Source organism: Denticeps clupeoides, chromosome 20 (genome assembly GCF_900700375.1).
Source record: "Denticeps clupeoides chromosome 20, fDenClu1.1, whole genome shotgun sequence".
NCBI lineage: Eukaryota > Metazoa > Chordata > Actinopteri > Clupeiformes > Denticipitidae > Denticeps > Denticeps clupeoides.
The window spans coordinates 4,664,120-4,685,763 of NC_041726.1; the positions used below are offsets into that span (position 1 = coordinate 4,664,120).

Genomic DNA, 21,644 nt, shown 5'->3' on the forward strand with positions numbered 1-21,644 from the left:
AAACTCTTTCTGTTGAACAGTTCCATTTTTATTTGTGGTAGAAAATAATTTTTAACTTTAAAAAGAGATGCCAGAGAAGAAAAGGCATTTCAACATATTCACTATGTACGATTCCTTATCATCTATCTAAAACATGAATAAAATTAAATGTATACAAACCATAATTAAAGAGCTAATATTAAGAAAATATTTTACATTAACATAATACATAATATATAAAATGTGTTCTGAACCAACAATATATATACACAATATTTATAATTTCAAAATTTAAATAGCTTTTCTTAATGTCACACCTGCTTAGTTTTCAAGTTTAAATGGACATTGTAAATGAAATAAAACATATTTTGGTTTGCCATTCAGACAACTTTTCCGAAACATTACAATAACCATAAACGCCATTCATAAATATCCAAGAAAATATCAGTATACAAACAGTCAAAGCATATTTTCACACTAAGGAGTTACTAAGACAAAGTGCTTCAGAGGATTGTCTTGGCAGGAGGAATATCTCAGCCCACATGATATCAGAAAAAAAAAAAAACGTATGACACAGCATTGTAAAAACACTTCACCGGCATTACTTCAACAGACTCAGAGTCGGAGTTTCAGGAATTCGTCGGATGACGTCATAGATGGTGGTGTGCAAATCCTGGGTCGAGTCAAGACACACCAGCGACCTGCTGGACGACTGCAGGGACACAACACGGTCATGTGTTTCACCATTTTAAAAGGGCAGGTTTCTTTTTCACATTTCAAATAAAGGGGATGTAAATAAAGGGACACACATGCAATAAAAAAAATGTTTAAATACTACCTAAATCAATAAGTGCTAAAAAAGTTCAATATTTAAATGCTTTCTGTAACCCAAAGGCATCAAAGGACGGTGATTTTTTGGGTCCAGATTATAACAACGCAGCAGAGCTGATTGTCATCTGCGCTCACCTGCGTTGCTTCCATTCTCCCTGGAACCGCCACAAATTCGTAGATGCCGAAGTCTTCAGAAGCGTCTTCATGACCTATCAATCACGTTTCTTCTTTAGTTCACAAGCTATTGTTTACATAAGTACATTGCCAGGAAATGTTTCTTCCTGGCATTTTGATTGGCTGAGAGGAATCATGTGATAATGTCACCATATTACATTATTATGTGTACCTTATTACATCATTTTTTTTAAATGACATATAGTACAAAAAGCAATGAAGTCCATGCTTTAATATATAATCAGAATAATATACTAAATGTGCCGCTAAACCTGCCATGCCATAAGATACTGGCTCGACCTTTGACCTCAAGCCTTCAACCACACGTGTTGTATTAACGCTTAACAATTATCTACGGCAGAGCACATTTAAGGATTTCTTCAAGTTTACCTTTCCGAGGGTTAAAGGATTTATAATAATAAAAAAAATGTAAAAAAAAAAACGCCAATGGAAAATGTGCGCTTGCGGTAGATGTTGGCAGGAGAAAGAATCTCGCAGACGGCCATTGTTACGGGTTGATGGAAGGCTTTGCGGGGAACAGCTGTTTGCGTAGGCTTATGTACACAGCACAGCTTGACAACAGACAGGCATGATGGCACAAAAATGAGAGCTTACCTGAGCGCCGGGGGTGCCTTTGTTCAGATATTGGCCTGCAAGGGAGGAGGCCGCATAAATGATTAAAAGTCGTTCGGACAAAAAAACAGAGCTTATTACTGAGCTGCGCTTCTTACCTTTTGCTGATTGTTCTTATCACTGAAAGAGAAGGAGATTATAAAATGATCCCATTAAATAAAAATAAAAAAACGACTCTACTAAAAAGCATATAAGTCATATATATGAGTAGAATTAATGCCAACTTGACATTTCAGACAATGGTATTAACATGTAAATTTGAATGTCTCGTAGCCTGGACTTTACTTGGGATTAATGCTAGTTAGTGCAATCAGAACGTTCTCCTATCAAATTATTGTACCTTTTCCTTATTAATTGACTAAGTGATTATATTTCATTCCGGAATTGTGGAGTCTTATGGCTCAGTCTGCTTTCTCTCCCATATGTTATTTCAATTATTCTTTATTGCAATGGATGTTTCACTGTGTTAAAGTGGTATGATGCATTTTTAACTGAAGGCCATTCATTTTCATACCACTAGTCAGGGTGCAAATATGTTCACCAGCCTGATATTAAGTCAATTGTCAGCGTTTTCAACATAAAAAAAAAAAAAACAGTGAATAAAACCAATTTCTCAATGGTCAACGGCGCTATAGTTTACCGCTGGACCAACCTCTTCTGGGATGACAGCTCCTTCTCCAGAGAACAAACGTCATTCCGAAAATGATCAGGACAGAACACAGCGTGACGGCAGCCAGAGGAGACATGAAGCCCCCCTCCTGGGTGTACTTCTCCTTTTCTGGAAAAGAAAGGGCCACACAACCGCGCCAAATTCAAATCCATTCAAATTCTCGATCATTCGTGCCCTAGCCCCGCGAAAGCCGCTTGTTTGTTTCAAATGGGAACGGGAATGTTTGTGGGCTTTCTGTGTCCAGAGAGCGAAACCCCGTCCAGGCCCGCGCAGAAACTTTGCACGCAGTAAAACCATAAACAGGGGCAACAGCTGCTGCCCGCTGTTTACTCTCCAGCAGGTCTGAAAGACGTCTACGCAGATATGCGCTTAGCAACTGGGAGCCAGAGACCACGAATCGGCGTATGCTCCTCGTAACACTCCAACGCGGTGACACGTTGGACAAACATTCAGGCCCCGACGCGTATTCCTTCCAACCCGTCATCCTCATTATTACTATTACTCAGCAGGCAATCGTGGAAAGCTGTAATATTAACTTCCATATGCATTTATAATGAATTTACTTTACTTTGCTTCACTTAGCAGATGCTTTTATCCAAAGCGGCTTACAGGAGGAAGACACCAGCAATTCTCATTCGGTTTCTATAGATTTTGAGTCGCACAACTAAGAGACCTGATAGGGCCCAACTTGTCAGCACGGACGAACTCATATCTGAGGTCCACGTGTTTTATACTGAGCTGAATCTGGATTAAATATCGTTAGAATTTAAAGTATGTGTAATACATTTACATTTACATTTACGGCATTTGGCAGACGCCCTTATCCAGAGCGACTTACAACGTGCTTTCAAGTTACCATCGATGAAGAGATCAATTCCGGTTCACTAGGACCCCAACTATGAATACATCTATTTAATTCACTCTGTTGTAGATTCTGTACACAAAGTTTGACAAGAAAATTACAATTTAATCTAAATATTCTTTAAAGAGGAAGGTCTTGAGCTGTCGTTTGAATAATAATCCAACACAAGCCATCATGGGATAGAGGGACATGTTTTCCCAATGCTCATAGCAGGGATTGTCTGTGTAATGTTAGCGTTTAGCATTGTTCTTATACAAACGCTGATGTAACGCTGATCAAGGAACAGACTCCTAGTGTATTTGCTAGTGTGTGTACCTCGATAGCCCACCACGAGGGTGAACTGAGCCTCGTCCTGCTTCCGGGTGACGTTGTTAAATGCCCGACAAACATATTCCTTGGCCTGGGCCAGCTGAGGGGACATCACTTCAAACCGCTGACCAGTCATGACCACCTCCGTGTCATTGCTGGTCACGGAGATCCACACACAGCTGTTGGGTGGGTTGGAGTCAGCCATGCAGTCGAAGAACACCTGCTCCCCGGGGTTCACCATGAACACGTCCCCAGTCTGCAGAGCCTGGTCAGTCCTCACGGCCAGGTTGTACGGTCCATCTGTTCTCAGCGCGCCAACACACACAACATTCATGTCACTTCACTTTTACCACGTCCACAAACGTAGACTGAACTGCAGGGATAACATTTGCTCTGAAAACGAAATCTTATTCATTCATAACAAATCATAAAATCGGTTAAATGGGCTATTGCGGTGATGCTACATCAGTAAACAATGGAGCACAGGAGCTCTTTCGTACCAAGGCTTCCATGCAAATGCAACCAGGTTTCACGTTTACTTCCTGCAGTTCCATGTTAATCATCATATACAGTACAGGCCGAAAGTTTGGACGCACCTTCTCATTCAACCTGTTTTCTTTATTTTCAAGACCATTTATGTTGGTAGATTCTCACTGAAGGCATCAAAACTATGAATGAACACATGTGGAGTTCTGTACTTAACAAAAAAAGGTGAAATAAGTGAAAACATGTTTTATATTCTAGTTTCTTTGCTCTGATTACTGCTTTACACACTCTTGGCATTCTCTCGATGAGCTTCAAGAGGTCGTCACCTGAAATGCTTCTCCAACAGTCTTGAAGGAGTTCCCAGAGGTGTTTAGCACTTGTTGGGGTCCAGCTCACCCCAAACCATCTGGATTGGGTTCAGGTCCGGTGACTGTGGAGACCAGGTCTCCACTTTTTGTTAAGTACAGAACTCCACATGTGTTCATTCGTAGTTCTGATGCCTTCAGTGAGAATCTACCAACGTAAATGGTCATGAAAATAAAGAAAACACGTTGAACGAGAAGGTGGCCTGTACTGTATCTGTAATAAAAATGATGTTTTAGACCACGTAGCAGAAGAAGGGTCACTCACAGAAAACAGTAAGGTTCACCGGCTGGCTCTGATTCTCGTTCACAAAGTTTTTGACCAGGCAGGAGTACTGTCCCATGTCGCCTTTTTTGACATGACTTATATTCAGAATGTCCTGGGCTGAGGAGAACTCATGTCTGGTGCTGGCGACGATGGGCCGGTTGTCTTTCAGCCACTGGTACTCCACCCTGTTCCCTCGCGCGACTGAGCACACCAACGTGACGCTTTCCTCGTCTTCCAGCACGGCATACGGCGGTGACTTCTCAACTACCGGCGTGGACACGGGGACTGTGGGGGAGAACATAAATCACCATCTTTCTCATACAGAGGGAACGTAACAGACTTGCATTAACGCAAATTTATGTAGATATTCCATTAATTAACATTTACTTTACTTTACATTACTTTACTTTACTTAGCGGACGCTTTTATCCAAAGCGACTTACAGGAGGAAGACACCAGCAATTCTCATTTGGTTTTGAGTTTACAAAACTAAGAGCCCTGATAAGACCTAACTTGTCAGGAAAAGAACACGCTAAGTGGGTTTTCAACTGCTCCTTGAAAGTGAAAGTGAAGTGATTGTCACTTGTGATACACAGCAGCACAGCACACGGTGCACACAGTGAAATTTGTCCTCTGCATTTAACCCATCACCCTGAGTGAGCAGTGGGCAGCCATGACAGATGCCCGGGGAGCAGTGTGTGGGGACGGTGCTTTGCTTTTTGGCAACTCGGCGGATCGGGATTCGAACCGGTGACCTTCTGATTACGGGGCTGCTTCCTTAACCGCTAGGCCACCACTGCCCCCTTTTTATAAGTATAAGACACATTAGCGATGTCTCATCCTCTCCAAGATACAAACAGCTCGCGATTAGTTGTTTCTCGCTTGCTACCGCATGGTAGTTTTGTTAAAGATGGTGAACGTGTAACCTCACTGGACACGGGGCCAGAAGACCCGGGTTCAAGTCCCGCTTACTACCATTGTGTCCCTAAGCAAGACATTTAACCCTGAGTGTCTCCAGGGTGGTACTGTCCCTGTAACTACTGATTGTAAGTCGCTCTGGATGTAAATGCCTCGTGTTAAGTCCCATGAAACTACGGCCCTCATTGCGTAACGGATGGGGTCGTTTATCCTCGGACCCCGCACCCGTCCGCCGTTCAAGGCCAGCTCTCACCATCGACAAGAACGCGGACGATCTCGGTCACGTGTTGCATTGTCCCGTTGTCATGATCTACGTAGAGTTCCAGCTTGTAGTTGCCCTCGTAGGCCTCCTCTAGGCGGTGGATGTACAGCGAGGCGTCGATCAGGTTCAGGCGGACGTTCCTTTCGAACAGTCGATTCACGATAACCGTTTTGTTTTCGAAGGAGGCCAAGTGGCTGTGGTCCGGCTCCACTTTGGACCAGCTCCCTCCGATGCCAGTTTCTCTGGCCTGAAAACGGGCTCGCACGGGCAGAGTGAGGGGAAAGCCATACGTCCCGCGGATTTCACCAGGCGCCGAGTTGACTGCTGGAAAAGACCAGACGTAAAGTGAGTTGAGCGACTCGGACTTTTTTTAAAGAATTAGCATCATAATGAAAGCGTGCTCGAAACATATTCAATTTCAGCTAAATCTGCCTCAGTCCACTGTTTTTCAGGGAACACACTATCGTACGATCAGATGCTAACGCTAACACACACTCATTGCCAATAATATCCAAGCTTTGTTTTGCGATGTAGAAATGTATTCAGCGTTCCACTCTGATGTGCAGAAAGCGGGAAAAAAGAAATTGGCAGCCAATCAAATTCACTCAAATCCATTTTATGCAAATTCCCGTTATTGGTCTTTTTTTTCAGTTTCGGCATGGAGAGGAGCCTAGTTTCGAGTGAGTGACTAAGGGAAGTTGCTCCGTGTAGGTTTAGGCCGTGACGTTGTGACTTTCTTTTTCTGGCTGGAGTCGCTCTATAAGTATGAGAAACATTTCAAAAAACTTCCCTGAATCTTCACGTTTCTACACATCTGTAAATGTTTGAATACTTTTCCATAATTGCATGAACGGTCCCATTTAAACCCCATCCTGTAACTGTCTGGTCCATGTAAATATTTACCAGGTCTTTACTTCGGCGCACAGGACAAACAGAAGACATTTTCCCCCCCGTGTGTCCGAACCGGTCTCAAGAGTCAACACTTGGGAGGCGGGGAGGTGCGACAACCAGCAATCTGATTTGGACAGTCCCGCCTCCTCCAAAGTCGTAACCGGCGGAATAAAGTGTCACCCGGGAACAATAGTAACCTTACACCTGCGCTCACTCGCGAGCAATGACAGCGAGCTCCAGATTTGTGCCGAAGTCTAGTTTCGTGGTCCAAGCTGTCGTCCTGGCAATAATACGTCCGTTAGGCGACGAGGGGGGGGGTTGCCGGGTTGGACTCAGGTAGGACAACGTAAACAGAAGACCCCTCTTGGGCCCTGAGTGGTGCTCGGTGTTTTTAATGACAATAGACGGCTCGTGTGCCGTGTGTTGTGCGGTAAATAATAAATAAGGCTGCCCCCATGCCACATGTGGTGGTTGCGGGCAAACGGGGGCGGAGCCGGGGGCTGGAAGTGTTGTTTCGCCACACGCCAGGCTGAGGAGCCCTAATGAATAAGAACGGGGTGTGTGTGTGTGTGTGTGTGTTGTCGCCCGCTCCGCTCGTGTCACTTCTAAACAGACGGCAGATTGCTGTGGTGATAAGAGTGGGGCGGCGGGCATCTTGTGTGGTTCACAGAAAACCAATGACCTCCACCAACCCCCAACTCCACCACCAGGTGAAAATAACTGGGATGAAACAGACCCCCTGGGATGTGGACCCTGTGACGTGGACACGCATAAGAAGCCGTTTGTCACCCCCCCCCCCACCAAAACTATCATTACCTATAGCTGTACGGTAGCAAAAGGGACCTAAAAGAGACCTAAATTGTTCTAGCTCACTTAAATCATTTTTTATTTCAGCCATCCTTCTATCTACACACGTACTGGCGTAAACCTACACACATTCGTTACATATAAAGTGAAATATGTATTTTTTAAATTTTGATGATGATGATGATGGCCGACAGCTCACGAAATTTAGATTTAGACTAATTCAAATTATTAGAATACAACCGTGAAGGGTTCAAGGCTTCAAGGAAATTCTAACAACATTTGAACATTTTTTAAAAATTCACTAGCTTATCTAAAAAAATAAGAGAAAATTGTGAGAAAGAAATCTAATTGAAAGCTTGTGTCGGCAATCTTTTTATAATGAAATTACAGTAACTAATTTCCCAAACATAGTTTATAAAAAGATACATTCCCATAAAAAGTTTGAAGAACTGAACAAATCTTTTTTTGTAGTATTATAGGTACAAGTGCCCCAAAAATGCAATGTGCAAGGTTAAGTGCAACAAGCCCCACAAAACAGGCCGTTGTCAGGCCTTTTAAGAAGTTAGCCCTCAGGAACGCCACCTTACCAGAAAGGAGGACCACCGAGGCACAGAGCAGAAGGGCCACAGGACCTCCAGTGGGCTCCATGTCCGTGTCCTACTTCTTCTCTCCGAGGAGCAGTCTCTCATGTGACGAGCAGTGGGAGCTGGTGACAGCATTTGCCAGGGAAATGAGAGGAGCCTGCCCTGGCCCCTCCCATGTGACACAGCAGGAGAGGTCCACCTGGCAGTGTCACCGCACGGCCGCCGCCCCACTCAGACTCGCGGGTGCAAATAGCAAGCCCGGCAAATATGGGCCACTTCCAGAACGTCCCCTACACAAAAAACGTGGAGGACAGCTTATGGCTCTGCAGACGTTCTTCAGCTGCACCAAACCAAGGAGAAGCGATATGGAATATCATCTTCTCAGCCTGTTCCTCTAGGCTCCTGGAAACCACGGGCTGTGTTTCCAACACAAAGCCGGCACTTCTCCAAGCAGAAACTTCCATTAAATTCCGCAACTAGGATCGTTTTACGGCCGATGAGCGGTGACACGGACCATGCGAGAGGCGTGTTAATAATCTGCTCCCGGCGCAGGTCAAAACAAACCTGCAACGGTATTAATGTAACCGAAGCTGAACTAAAGCGGTGCGATTCTTTCTTTTTAATGAAACTCCAACACACAAACAGTTGTCATTCAGTTTCGTGATTATCACATTTCCTCATAAAACAATCCGCTTAAAGTCACTTGCGCTTTCACGCACGGGGTTTGCAGGAGGAGAGTGGTACAGTGTTTGCGTTGCATGCATACGTGGGCACTAACATAAAAAAAAAATTGAAATTACCCTTTTAAAAAAAATTAAATACAAAAGGGACCACATAAGAGGCAAGGGAAAAGCATCGGCATTCTAAATCTGTACTTGGTGATGTACGTGCACATGAGCGGTCTAGCCGTAACAGGGTATGACTTCACATGACACCCTTTTACCTCCCGTCCCCACGGTTAGAGGAAGTTCAAAGTCACAGTCCTGCTGCAAATTATCCAGCCTGACAGCTCCGCTACAATCCATAAAGCCAAGTGACCAGATATCATTTTAAAAGGTGACTTGAAACGCCATGTTTGACAACCAAAAGCAGAATGGTTATTTATTGGGGTGGGTTCAATTGCTAATAAAAAAAAAAAAATTATAATAAAATAAAATACATTTCGTTCACTGATGCTTGCACAGGCTCCAGCTCCACCCTTCACAACCCCGTCTTTGCATGTTCAGTCCCGGGTGAAGCAGGAGGCCGTTCTTCTCACAAAGTTCAGTCAAGTTTCAGGTCCTGCGGCGGTTCTTCCAGACGAGCCCTCGGTCCCAAGCGCTGAGCGTCTACTCCACGTCCGAACCAGAGGTCCTCTTTTTCTTCTTCTTGCCATGCTTCTTGTGCTTCTTCTTCCTCCTCTTCTTTGATTTGTCCTACGAAAAAAAAAAAAAAAAAAAAAAAAGAAGCGGTTTTACGCCGTACTCAGAGGAGTGTAAAAAGCGATTAATCCAATGAACCGTCTTTTTACGCTGTACTCAGAAGCATAAAAAGGGTTTAACTTACTGATACAGTCACTGTCACGGTCACTTTGTTCTCGCTGCTTTTCTTCTTCTTTTGGGTCTCCGTCTACAGACACGAAAATGTTTATAGAGCTTTACATTAAAAAAAAAATTATAATAACTATAATAGTAACCTGTGACTTCATGTAGACTACACCGTTGAAATGGTATCTGTGATCATACGGCCCTAAACACAACCCGCACTTAAATAGGGCCCATGACGAACTGGAACCATGATGGTAAAATCACGTCCTGAATTAGCTGATTTGTTCGCCTGACCAAGATTTTTGCTGGCGTGATTAATTGTCTGTACGTGGTAGTCACATATGTTCTTACGATTCATAAAAAAAATGTTTTTTTTTGTATTGTTCTGCTCAAAACTTGGCACTAAGAGTCGTATTCCGTAACTTTCCGAGGACGAGCCCAAACGTTGCGTGTGTGCGGAACCGATCAAGTGGTCCGGAGACGGCACCTTCGTGTTCGGCCAGAAACACCGGCCCTACTTACATCTCCATCCAATTCAGAGTCGTCGGCCCTGCTGCTCTTTTCACCCTGACGAAGGGAGGGGATAAATTTTTTTAAAAAAAGAACAACGCATTACTGGACAACTGAGCAACAAGAACATGGGTGGTGGGAAAAAAAAACGTGATCAAACATTTTTTTTGCCCCGTACCTTCTCCGAATCCTCCTTCAACTTCTTTTTCTTCTTCTTGGTTGACTCCTAAGACGGATGCGATTTATTAGACAATTTATCACAATTAATTTTGCTCATTTTCATGTTTTAACTGTACTTTCCAACACAGAGAAATGCAAAGTCAATTCAGTTAGTGAAGGGGATTTAAAATAAAAAAAAAAAAATATATATATAAAAATATAAGATACCTTGCTTTCACACTCTGAACCAGAAGTAGTGTCACCGGACGCGTGTCTCCTCTTCCGCTTCTTTCTAGAGCTCTTCTTTTCGTCCTGATGACCACCACATCAATCAACCAAAGCGTGGCATGTAGAAAGCCACCTTCAACAGGAGGCCGCGAATAAAACCAAATGAGCTTTGGAGCTATTAGCAACCCACCTCGTCCTCAGACTCCGAAGACGAGCTGCTGGAGGAATCAGAACTCGATGAGGAGGAGGAGGAGGATGAAGAATGCTTGACCAGAGACAACAGAAGCAGAGCTTGTTAGACTTGAAGCGAGCGCTTCTGAAAACCACGTCAAGCAGATGCGCGAGGAGCGGGCGGCTAGTGTACGAAGTGTACGGAAAATGAGAAGGAAAATAGAGAGCTTCTCTCACCCTACGGGATTTTTTCTTCTCCCTCTTATTTCTCTGTTAAAAGAAGATGGGCGAATGATAAGCGTTTGCACGCAGACATCATAATCGTGACACCGTATCAGTCTCACTGCTAATCAAAACGTACGTCCTTCTTCTCTTTCTCCTTTTTGTCCTTTTCTTTTTCCCCGCCGGCCAGTAAACGCTCTCGGTTCTTTTCCAGCTCCTTCCGCCATCGCTAATGGCAAAAAAAATAATAAAAAAAGTGAAACACACCGATGTGTGAGAAAGAAAAAAAAACAAAAAACTCTTGAACTGGCTGTTGGTCTGGAACGCGGGACTCGTACCTCGTTCATCTTGTCCTCGAAGTCGGCCAGCGTCCGGGAGCCTTTCTTTTTCTTCTCCAGCTGTTCCTTCACCTCCTCCCTAGTGAGGTCAAGAATAAAGAATAAGAGTTTGCGTGCAATACGTGTAGAGTAGATGAATACATATGCAGGCACAAATGAAAAAGTAGAAAAAGAAGAAGAAGAAGAAGTTCGGCACCACCGCTTACCATGTTGGCCTTGGTCTGCTGAGGTAATCTTGTATCGATGGGCCAGCACTGGGCGCCGGTCCTCTGGCTCTGGCAGCAGCGATGGGGTTCAGATACGCCTGCAACCCACGGACTCATTAGTTCACCGCGAATGAATCGGGGCGGTAAAGGAAGCGGCCCCGTAATCTGAAGGTCGCCGGTTCGAATCCCGGTCCGCACACTGCCTGTCCATGGCTGCCCACTGCTCACCAAGGGTGACGGTTAGACAAACAATTTCCTTCGATCTTAATAAAGTATAAAAAAATAAATAAAACACCAGGCAATTAAATACATCTAAATAGAATAAGTTTTATCTGCAGTGTACCTGCTCATATGTGAGAACATCACTTCTTCTGCGCATTAGAGCTATTTTGCTCTGTTATTTTAATAATTATATCTGTAACGTTACGTGTCACCGTTACGGGTTGCCAGATCTACAAAAAAAAAACCCGTTTCGGCCCAAAATCGCCCAACGTCGGGCCGGAACTCGAAATCCGCCCCGGCCGAGAACCGGGGCTCCTCCGCGACTCCTCTCCATGCGGAATTTGGCCGGACGTCCGACTCGCGAAACCGGCCCACGTCTGGCAACCGCGCAGCGAGGAACCGGCGACGCCGCCGTGCACGTTTCCGACAAAACCGACCGACAAAAGGACGCTTTTGTCCGGTCGCGAACCGCTTGGTTTGCGGGCGCTGTGCGAGCGGGGAGCCGTGCGTTCCGGGCCCGGCGACCCGGCCGTGAGAGACGCCGCGCTGGCGTCGTGTCAGCACAGGCCATTCGGAACCAGCACGCAAGTCTCCCCGTTTAACAGCGGAGCGCGTTGGGGCTTTTTTTTTCCCCCCATTCATCGGCTCGTCTTTCGCACAATTCCGCCGGATCGGCCGGACAGATAAAACTGCATTATTATTTTTTTACCCAGCCCGCTTCGCCAGTACCGAGCGCTAATCGACGATATCGTCGGCTAAGCTAACGGGCTAGCCGTGACGCGGCGGTTCGCGGCGGAGAGACGCGAAAAAGGGCTCGCAGGGCGCACGCCGCTTACCACTCTGTTGTCCCGTTTCCCCATTTTGGGCGCAGGTTGCCACCCCAAAAACAGCCGGCCAGGTCGCTCCACCCGGGCCCTTTGTTTACATGCCTGCGCCCCAGCCCGGTCCGCTGCCTGCGACGCCTCGATGCGAGTCCGCGAATCCTGCCACCCAGTGGTCGGATACGGGTATTTTCCTTCCGCCGCGTCGGTTCCCGGCCTGACCACAAGGTGGCGCCACAACTTATCAGATGCAGAGGCCACTTGTCCTGCCCGTCTCTGAATAAGACACATTTCAGGGCAAACTCAAACTTTTTGTTTTTTACGTTATTATTTATTGTTTGTTTTTTTTTGTTTTTAATCTTAACAATCACAAAAAATACAGGAGCGGGTAAATAGTCTTGATTTGAGATGGTTTGGGGTGAGCTGGACCCCAACAAGTGCTAAACACCTCTGGGAACTCCTTCAAGACTGTTGGAGAAGCATTTCAGGTGACGACCTCTTGAAGCTCATTGAGAGAATGCCAAGAGTGTGCAAAGCAGGAACCAGAGCAAAGAAACTAGAATATAAAACATGTTTTCACTTATTTCACCTTTTTTTGTTAAGTACATAACTCCACATGTGTTCATTCATAGTATTGATGCCTTCAGTGAGAATCTACCAACGTAAATGGTCATTAAGATAAAGAAAACACATTGAATGAGAAGGTGTGTCAAAACCTTTGTCCTGTACTGTATACACACGGTTTCATGCATATACAACCATATGTCCATATCTATATATATTCCAGTCCTCAACCTGTCAGCAAAATAAAAATTGTCAATTTCTTCCATTTCTCATGACGCTGTTCTTCCTTAATTCTGAACTTGTAGGTCAGTAGCTCCATGTTGTATATTCCTTTGACTATTTCCAGCAGCTCTTCTTGTGTTGGTTGAGCTGGCTTCTACCATCGCATTGCAATAGTTTTTTTACAGGCTGCTGTAAATAAATATTAGAGGTGGACATAGATTAATTTTCTTAATCTAGATTAATCTCACTGTAATCTTGGAATTATTCTAGAGTAAGCAACATTAATCTACATCATTTGAATTCCGCCGAGGGCATTCAGAATATGTGTGCTACCCAAATAATGTTTAAAAGTACGTCTTTGAGAACGGGTTTCTCAAGCCGGGTTTCTCAAGCCAGGGGCTCATCTCCTGTTTCCAAAATGCATCACAAACTGCTTGAGAAAGCTGTTCTACTACGATAGTTGGTGATGAAAATAAGATGTACTTGTGTTTACCAGCTGTTTATTCAGTTAAATAGCTGCATCCATGTTACCACGTCACGTTTGATGTGGTCATTTCACAGATCGAAGACTCGTTCTCGCCCCCTACAGTGCAATTCGGCTAGGTATGCATCCGCGCTAAAATATCAAGGTGAAATTCATCATAGTGTAGCGGTTCTTCTTCTGCGTTGTGTAACTTTTTGATTTCGTTTCTTGAACCACAAATGATGAGCTGACACCCAAGATATTTTCTGTGTATTCTGTACAAAAAGCAAGGTCGCGTCAGAACATCGCGTCTTTCTGCACCTCTCTCTACAATATACAGCATTAAAAGAACATAAAAAAAATATTCACAAAATAACACACATGCAAAATATTCCTAATATGTATAGAAATTAAAATGAAAGAAATAACTTTTGGCACACAAACCCCACGCACCTCTCACAGCTCACGCCATGTGTCCAAGGGACCTGAACCGGGTCTCAAAAACAAAGTCTTTAGGAAATAAGAAACTAAAAGACACAAGAAAGAAGAAATATACTTATAAATCTAGTGTAACCAACTCCGGCACAATAGCTTGCGTAGTATAGACCCAGCTCCCAAGCCAACTTTGTGAATAGATTATTTTTTTTATCGCCCGATAAGAGTCTCACGTTAACGCAGCACATTAACGCCGATAACGGCCCACCACTAATAAATATCTTTATCTTCTTTTAACACAACTGTTCCTGTCATATCACCAAAATATAACAACATACATGACCAAGGTATTTGGTAACCCAGAATCTTGACAATGGTCATATGAATACTCTCCCAAAACTTTACAGTGTAGGGACAGAACCAAAACACACGAGAATAATTTGCATGTAGTGTTCCACACTGTGGAATGCACCACGGATAAAATTGTGCTCCTAATTTCAGGAGTGACAAAGAATCTTACTATATTTTCCCAACAGTGCTCTCTCCAATTACACAATGATGTTGTAGATTGTTGGAGTTTCCAAACATTCTGCCATTTTTCTTCTGAAATATTTACATTCAGTTCTTTTTCCCACTTTAAATAGTTTTGTATTCCCTTTCCTTTCCAGTAGTTGCTGATATAAGGTTGATATTGCACTCTATTTCTTTGTGTTGTAAACTCCTACAATAATCTGGATTGTACTATTTCCCCCCAAATTAACATTAGGTTGGGATTAATTTTCAATATTTAAGGCATTTAAATGAATTAATGGATGTGTCACCGCTAGGTGTGTCGGTGGGCCTGTCTGCAGTGCAGGGAGCACTGGAGTGGCAGCCAATCATAGTCTCTCATTTGTAACAATATAGCTGCTTTGCCCTCACATGGTCAATGGGTTCAGGAAATTTGCATGAATGGGTTTGATTGGCTGGCGCTTGCTTCATGCTTGAAAAGTCCAACATTTTTCATTTTTAAAGTGGTGGGCCAATCAAATTGAAAATCAAATTGAAATGGAGAAGTGCCTCCCTTGATGCCTTCAGCGGAACGTTCCAAGTTGACTTTCTTTAAACATTATACCAAGTTTTTGTCTTTTTTAAAGAAACTCTGCACTGTGAGAAACAAGTACTCGTCATTCTTCCTGTGAATAAATTCATATGCTTCTCTGTATTCTAAATGACATGCACAACTGCATTACATCTTCCTTTTGCCTGGTAATTACTATGCAACGAAACAGTGCTCTCCCCTCACCAACACATTGATAGTATGTAAACTCTGCACACACAAGGTCCGAGGATTAAACCAACCCTGGTGGCCACATCACTTACCACGATGCCACCCTGCGGCCACTATACATTTTACAAGACAATGCTAAAAACACATATGCAGTTTCCTTATAAATGGCACTATGCACGATTGGATAATATATACTGGCATAATAGATAGCATGATAGCACCTACCTTGCCTTGCATACTAGTTATTCCATTAAAATGGCAGGATCTACAAACTACAAAATACGTTGGCTCAATTTCAGATTTTTTGCACACAAAATTTATTTTACAAAAATAAAAAATATCAAGCAGTAACAGATACAACACATAGGCAGAAACTCAAGCAGCTTTTATCAATTAAAGATATGTTTCAAATTTTTCTGACGGGGAAAAATGAACCACAATATTTTTTAAAAAATTGAATAAAAAGGTAGAATAACTCAGTACTCAGGGACATGAGGAAACAAAACTGGAATAAATGGAGCAGCAATTAACCCTTTTTAAGATGAAATTGAACAGATTCCACATAAGGTACACACATGCTGACAGTATAGACCGTCCAGACTACACTGTCTGGAGCTCTCAAGGTAGTCTTTATAGTAATGGCTTGTTCTAGGACCATATATGTTTTGGATAATACCCAATGAAAAGATTAAAATGGTCAATTTACAGTGCCCCTTGTTCCAGGCCAATATTTAATCGAGCCAGAGCATAAGACAGAAATTAGCAGCAAAACCCACAAATATAAAAATTCCCATCCCCCCTTCGTGAAACAAAAATGAAAAGATAAAAGACCAAATAAGGTTGCCAATAGCTCACAATGAAACATTCATTTCTTTTTCACTTTTTCACAATTTTGTTGATGAAAAAAAAACATTCAATGTTATCTATGAAAGATCTCATATGAGGTCCCTCACTCCAATTTATCATAACCAAAGCCCTCCACATTCCAGGCTGCGTTGAATAAATAAAAAAAAATTTGCTAGCTATTTTAAACATCTTTTAAAAAACCCTATACCAGTACATAATTCGTCTACCACACTGATTCATAAATAAAACAAGCTATGTGATGAGTACTGAATGAATATGTTAGTGGCTGTTATGTGAATGCCAAAAATAAATATTAAAAACAATTTTTGCTTCTACTTGGCTGTGATATTTGCATTTTTTTAAACATGAAAAAACAGTTTGTTCTAACTTTAAAAGACATAACAGCTGTTCAGTCCTCCAACTTATACAGCATACAATTCTTCTTTTTTTCTACTAATTCAAAAAGAAAACAATGATTCGGCTTCCCAAACACACTGAATTTCATAATTCGTTGCATTTCTTGATTGACATACACACACACACCATAGCCATGACAGTACATAGTGAATTAAAACATTTTCACTGACAAGAAAAAATTCTGAAAGAACCAAACAAAATTCACTCTAGAAAGAGACTACTAGAAAATTGTGGTGAAGGTGAAGAATTTAACACAATGTAGAAGATTAACAGAAATAATAAGGTTCATACAGTACAATGACCCACAATTTGTTGACTTGTTTTTTAAGCGATAACACAAATTGTTAATGTTATAAACACAAGCTTAGTTTTCCAGTGAAATTTTAATATAAGATATAAAAATGATCACAATATGATGACAGTGCTTTTTTATAGTGACTTCACGGTGATATATTAAAACCATTACGTAGTCAGAAAATGTTTGATAGTTGTGGGACACCTTTGAATCAAGACTTTATATATATTATATAAATGCTAATTAAATATTATGAATGTTATATGAAATGTAGATGTAATATTAAAGTGATTCCATAAGCTGCAAATACACAATTTTAAGGTTATGTTATATGTTGTTTTGCAGTAGAGGGACCCAAAGTTCATGCCCACATAATGCAATGGCAAAAATAAAAAGTAAATTAATTTTAATGTTTGGAAATAATGATTAACCGGTAATCAACTATAGAACTACTATGAAGAGTAGATCCACTATGGTGTAAGACAATTATAAATTTAATCCATGCTGTGTCCAGAGACACTTACTTTTCAAGTCTGAAGTCATTCTTACAGCACCATCAAGACAAACCCCACCAAAAATGTTTTATTCAATGTTAGCGCCATAAAAAATAAAATAAAATAAAACTGAGAACACAACCAATATACAATTCTAGGGTCAATAAATAATCAATAAATGAACCTTATGAAAAAAAGTAGGCCTTATTTTTACATATGACCATCAAAGGGCTAAAAACAGTAACAAAAACAACATCTAAAATACATATAACATATTGTTTTTTTATTGTGGTTTTATGCTGCTGTTATCCCTCCTGTTATCTCCTAATCTTTTTTTTTTTTTTTGTCGGTAATCTGAAAAGAAAAGTATGTACATATCAGAAAAAGAGGAAACATACATTGGAATGGGAAATATAAAAAATAAAGGTGCTATGTCTTAGAGCACAATTATATAACAATGTGCTACTTTCAACAAATTCTAGAGCTACATGCTCATACATTCCATACCATCAATTCATAATTAAACACACGTTTGTTTCAATTTTTAAATTGGTTAGGGTGTGTCCATTTAGCCATTTAACATGGCACTGGCATTCAGTCTTAATACCGTCAATCACGCAAACCTAAATGCAAAGTATTCACTGTATGTTGGGGGAGGGCAGTACCATGACAGGGTTTGTATTAGTAGTGATGCACAGCAGCAATCTAGAATAAAACAGCTATGCAAACTAACCATCAAGTCCTGCCTTGCCATAAAACAATTCAAGAAATCCAACATGGCACCCTGGCACAGTCAAAGGAGACAGTATTTCATTGTCATTATCAGGCATACCCAAGCTGTACTACAACAGACCGTATCTTCAGTTAAACACGTAACTGCGGATGTGCATGATATGACGCATGACTAGCTTGCAACCTGAAACGTATTGGATCTAAATGCACCTGAGAGTAAACTGTGGTGAAATGAGTGTATTGAAGACCTGAGCTTGTCTGAGCTTTCCAGCGCTTATTGGTATGAAGTTATGGTTTGTGTGTGTGTGTGTATGTGTGTGCGTGTATTGCAGAGCCTGCTTATAACTTTCTAGCCACTTGCGCCTTTACTTAATTCTTGAGCCATCTAAATCTAAATGACTCGTCACACCACTTTCATTTAACTCTTTGATCACCAGACTACCTACCTACAAAAATAAGTCGAATCCAAAAAAATTCCATGCAGGTGCATGGAAATGTCGCACCTGCTATCTACCCTATTCCCTGTTCCCCAGCTGATGGGTTGCAAATGTATTGTGTTTCCAGAGTAAGAGACTGACGCCGGTCAATAAGATTATTCCGACACCGGATGAAGTAAGTAATCCCTCCAGACTGCATCATAACGCAATCAAGATGAACTCTCATTGGGTGTCTAGGTGTGTAAAATGAAGCGTTATTGTGCATGAGTTTGCACCCCTGTCTCGCAGCCACATGGGTACAGAGCGTGGGCTCCAGATTCCGAAACGCTCACGTTTTAAAACTGTCACTAAGTGCGCCAAGCGTGGGGCTTATATGCTGCTGTCATGTAATGTGTCTCTGGGATTTATTTCGCTGAAACAAGAAGGAAGCGAGATGTTTAGCAATGTTTGATGGGAGCAGGTTTCAGTCGTCCCGAATGAGAGCTGTCAATCATCAGGCTCTTGTTCAATATAAAGATAGCTACCCAGCTACAAATGCCTTACCTCACACTAGGAGACACATCCCACGCTTAACAGCTCGAAAGGAAAGAAAAAAAAAACGGATGTTGATAGAGCACGTTTTGTACCAGAGTCCAGAGAGCTCAACATAACGTCTGCGGTGTTGGCCGTAATACATTGCGGTAGTGAGCGGCACGGCCAGAGACCCCCCCGCCGAGGGAGTGACTCGCGGCGAGAGCGGCACACGCCTTAGACATTGCCGGCAGGAGGACTCGGCGGTCTCTGGTCCGGGCCTGGGGAGGTTTGTGGGGGTACGTGAAGGAACCAGACGCCCCCTCCTTGCAGCAGGCTACATATCTTGTGAGAGCAAAGAGCAAGCAGCATTGAACAGTCTCCGAATTTTGTTGTTTCCAGTCTATGCTCTTAATTTGCTCTTGTATTGCCATATAAAAATTGAATAAAAAAAAAAAAAAAAACACCAGAAAAAGGTGACCGGTAAAAAAAAAAAAAAAATCGCATTTAGTTTTTTTTCTTTTGTTGTATTGTAAGTACTTTTTGTGAAAAAGCAGCACAAGTAATATTAGTACAAAAGACTAGTTCTGGTGGGTCTTAGAGTCGCTGAGCCCAGTTCGGGCGAAGTCCTCGGATGCTCTCTCCTCCAGGGAAGGTTTGTTACCGGGTTGGGCGTAAAGGCTCTTACTGGGGCTGTCCAGGTCCAGGAAGTAGGTGTGCGACAGAGCGGCGTACGCCGATATCCTTCTGGAGGGGTTGAACGACAGAAATTGCTGCGTGGAGAGAGTGAGCGGGTACAAGGGGGTCAGGCACGCTTAGGTTGCAGCTTTTTAACAACTCAAGGAGAAAATATTTTGCTGGTCCAGCTAAAGCAGAATTTTTAAAAAATACACATGAACACGTCAGTCCGACTGAAGTCACATGAAATCGAGTGACCAACGCACCCAATGACAATGACCTTAATACTGATTAAGGGCATAGTTTTCAAACTGGTGTTACACACCATCAATGCGCAGAAGTAAAGCCGCAGCAAGACGGTGGATTGTATCCTCTCGGTTTTGGGGGTTTTTTTTGCTTCTGAGCTAGGGTTAGTACTTTTTTTACCTAAATGCTCTACCTAAATGTGCAAATCAGGACGCAAAAAGTGAAGAATTGGTTAAGAAGGGGCTTGTTCATTAACAGTCGACTGATCATTAACAGTGTAAATCAGTCCACAAAGTTAGTGAAATGTGTAAAATCCTCACACAGAACACAAACAGCACTGAGAACATGTAGCTTACGAGCAGAAGGGACTTCCCCAGTTCATCGATGTCAGGCACGAGATCTTCAATGGGCTTGGGGGGTCGTGGGGAGAAGGCACTCTGGGGGAGGCCCACATTCTGAGGCCAGTCCTCTGCGGAAGGCACCCCGACCACACTGCAAAGACAGACAAGCACTCAAAACCCCGGAAATGGTAAACCTTGTCCGGAAACTAGCTTCCACAATGTCTGTGACATGATCATGTCCCTAAAAAAACCCTGTTATGCCCAACCCCCGTGTCTGTTATAATTGTACAAATAAGAATATGTTAAGTGAGTTAAGTCAAGTGATTGTCACATGTGATACACAGCAGCACGGCACACGATGCACACAGTGAAATGTGTCCTCTGCATTTAACCCATCACCCTGAGTGAGCAGTGGGCGGCCATGACAGGCGCCCGGGGAGCAGTGTGTGGGGACCTCAGTGGCACCTTGGAGGATCGGGATTCGAACCGGCAACCTTCTGATTACCGGGCCGTTTCCTCAACCGCTAGGCCACCACTGCCCAATATGCACAAATATCTTACTGTTCTGGCCCATTTCTTGTACATACAAACATAACATTTCACATATTTGTCTGGAGGCGCGTAACACGCATGCATTTTAATAAATGCTTTACTCACTCGAATATCTTGCCTAACTGGTCCACGTCCGATTTCCCTTGGAACAGAGGCCTGGAACGGAAGAACGTATAAAAAACGTATAAAAAATTAGAGCTAGCGAAAGCCTGAATAACTGTACATGGATGGAAGATGGTTAGATGTTGCAGGAATAACAGTAGGGCGACAGGACTGAGAAGTCACGCCAGGACCACGGCCTACAACAATTGGAGGAAATGAGCGCAGAGAAGCTGTCTATTTGTAGGAGAAATGAAATCCCCTTCTGTTTTTATGGCTCGGGGGGGGTTGTAGGTTTGCGAGAGACTGACGTAACGATGCAGCGAAGGAAAATTTAAAAAAAAAAAGGTTCCGAGCGGGAGGGGGGGGTGGGGCCGAGGAGAACTGGGAACTTTTTCAGCACATGTGAGGCGACCACACAGGGGCCGGAGCCGCCGCCAGTTCCTGCGGCTTCGGGGACGCTTTGGGACGGGGCCTGCGGGCGGCCATGTTTCCCCTTTGGCACGAGCGTGTACATTCCACCGGCAAACGGCGCCGGGCCCAGTCTTCCAAGACGCTAAACCGCCGCCAGCGGAGTGTTTGAGTTCCCTCTCCAGCCGTTTTC

General features: G+C 43.0%; 3 protein-coding genes across 4 annotated transcripts in view; all 3 read right to left on the bottom strand.

The window, feature by feature from the left end:
- Positions 1 to 45: 45 nt before the first annotated feature.
- On the bottom strand, positions 46 to 8,257 carry hepacam2 (HEPACAM family member 2). Of its 2 annotated transcripts, none has more exons than XM_028964316.1 (9): positions 8,040 to 8,257; positions 5,746 to 6,078; positions 4,575 to 4,859; positions 3,465 to 3,758; positions 2,270 to 2,395; positions 1,716 to 1,737; positions 1,600 to 1,634; positions 946 to 1,019; positions 46 to 691 (listed from the first exon to the last, which is right to left on the bottom strand). In XM_028964316.1, the coding sequence occupies exons 1-9, from the start codon at positions 8,098 to 8,100 to the stop codon at positions 581 to 583; spliced, it is 1,341 nt and encodes a 446-aa protein (XP_028820149.1). In that variant the 5' UTR covers positions 8,101 to 8,257; the 3' UTR covers positions 46 to 580. The 2 variants fall into 2 exon arrangements, with proteins under 2 accessions (XP_028820149.1, XP_028820148.1); XM_028964315.1 differs by having other exon boundaries at positions 2,258 to 2,395.
- A 424-nt stretch (positions 8,258 to 8,681) lies between these two features.
- On the bottom strand, positions 8,682 to 12,610 carry fam133b (family with sequence similarity 133 member B). Its single transcript, XM_028964162.1, has 11 exons — positions 12,455 to 12,610; positions 11,397 to 11,494; positions 11,191 to 11,269; positions 10,992 to 11,081; positions 10,868 to 10,900; positions 10,650 to 10,724; positions 10,460 to 10,543; positions 10,251 to 10,298; positions 10,085 to 10,129; positions 9,582 to 9,644; positions 8,682 to 9,451 (listed from the first exon to the last, which is right to left on the bottom strand). The coding sequence occupies exons 1-11, from the start codon at positions 12,476 to 12,478 to the stop codon at positions 9,365 to 9,367; spliced, it is 726 nt and encodes a 241-aa protein (XP_028819995.1). The 5' UTR covers positions 12,479 to 12,610; the 3' UTR covers positions 8,682 to 9,364.
- A 3,076-nt stretch (positions 12,611 to 15,686) lies between these two features.
- The window catches only part of cdk6 (cyclin dependent kinase 6), a 36,994-nt gene continuing 31,036 nt past the window's right edge, over positions 15,687 to 21,644 (bottom strand). Inside the window, exons 6-8 of the mRNA XM_028964430.1 lie at positions 21,047 to 21,097; positions 20,405 to 20,540; positions 15,687 to 19,897 (exon numbers count right to left, since the gene is read on the bottom strand). Of these exons, the coding sequence (XP_028820263.1) occupies positions 19,706 to 19,897; positions 20,405 to 20,540; positions 21,047 to 21,097 (379 nt within the window). The 3' untranslated portion in view covers positions 15,687 to 19,705. The remainder of the gene's footprint in view (positions 19,898 to 20,404; positions 20,541 to 21,046; positions 21,098 to 21,644) is intronic.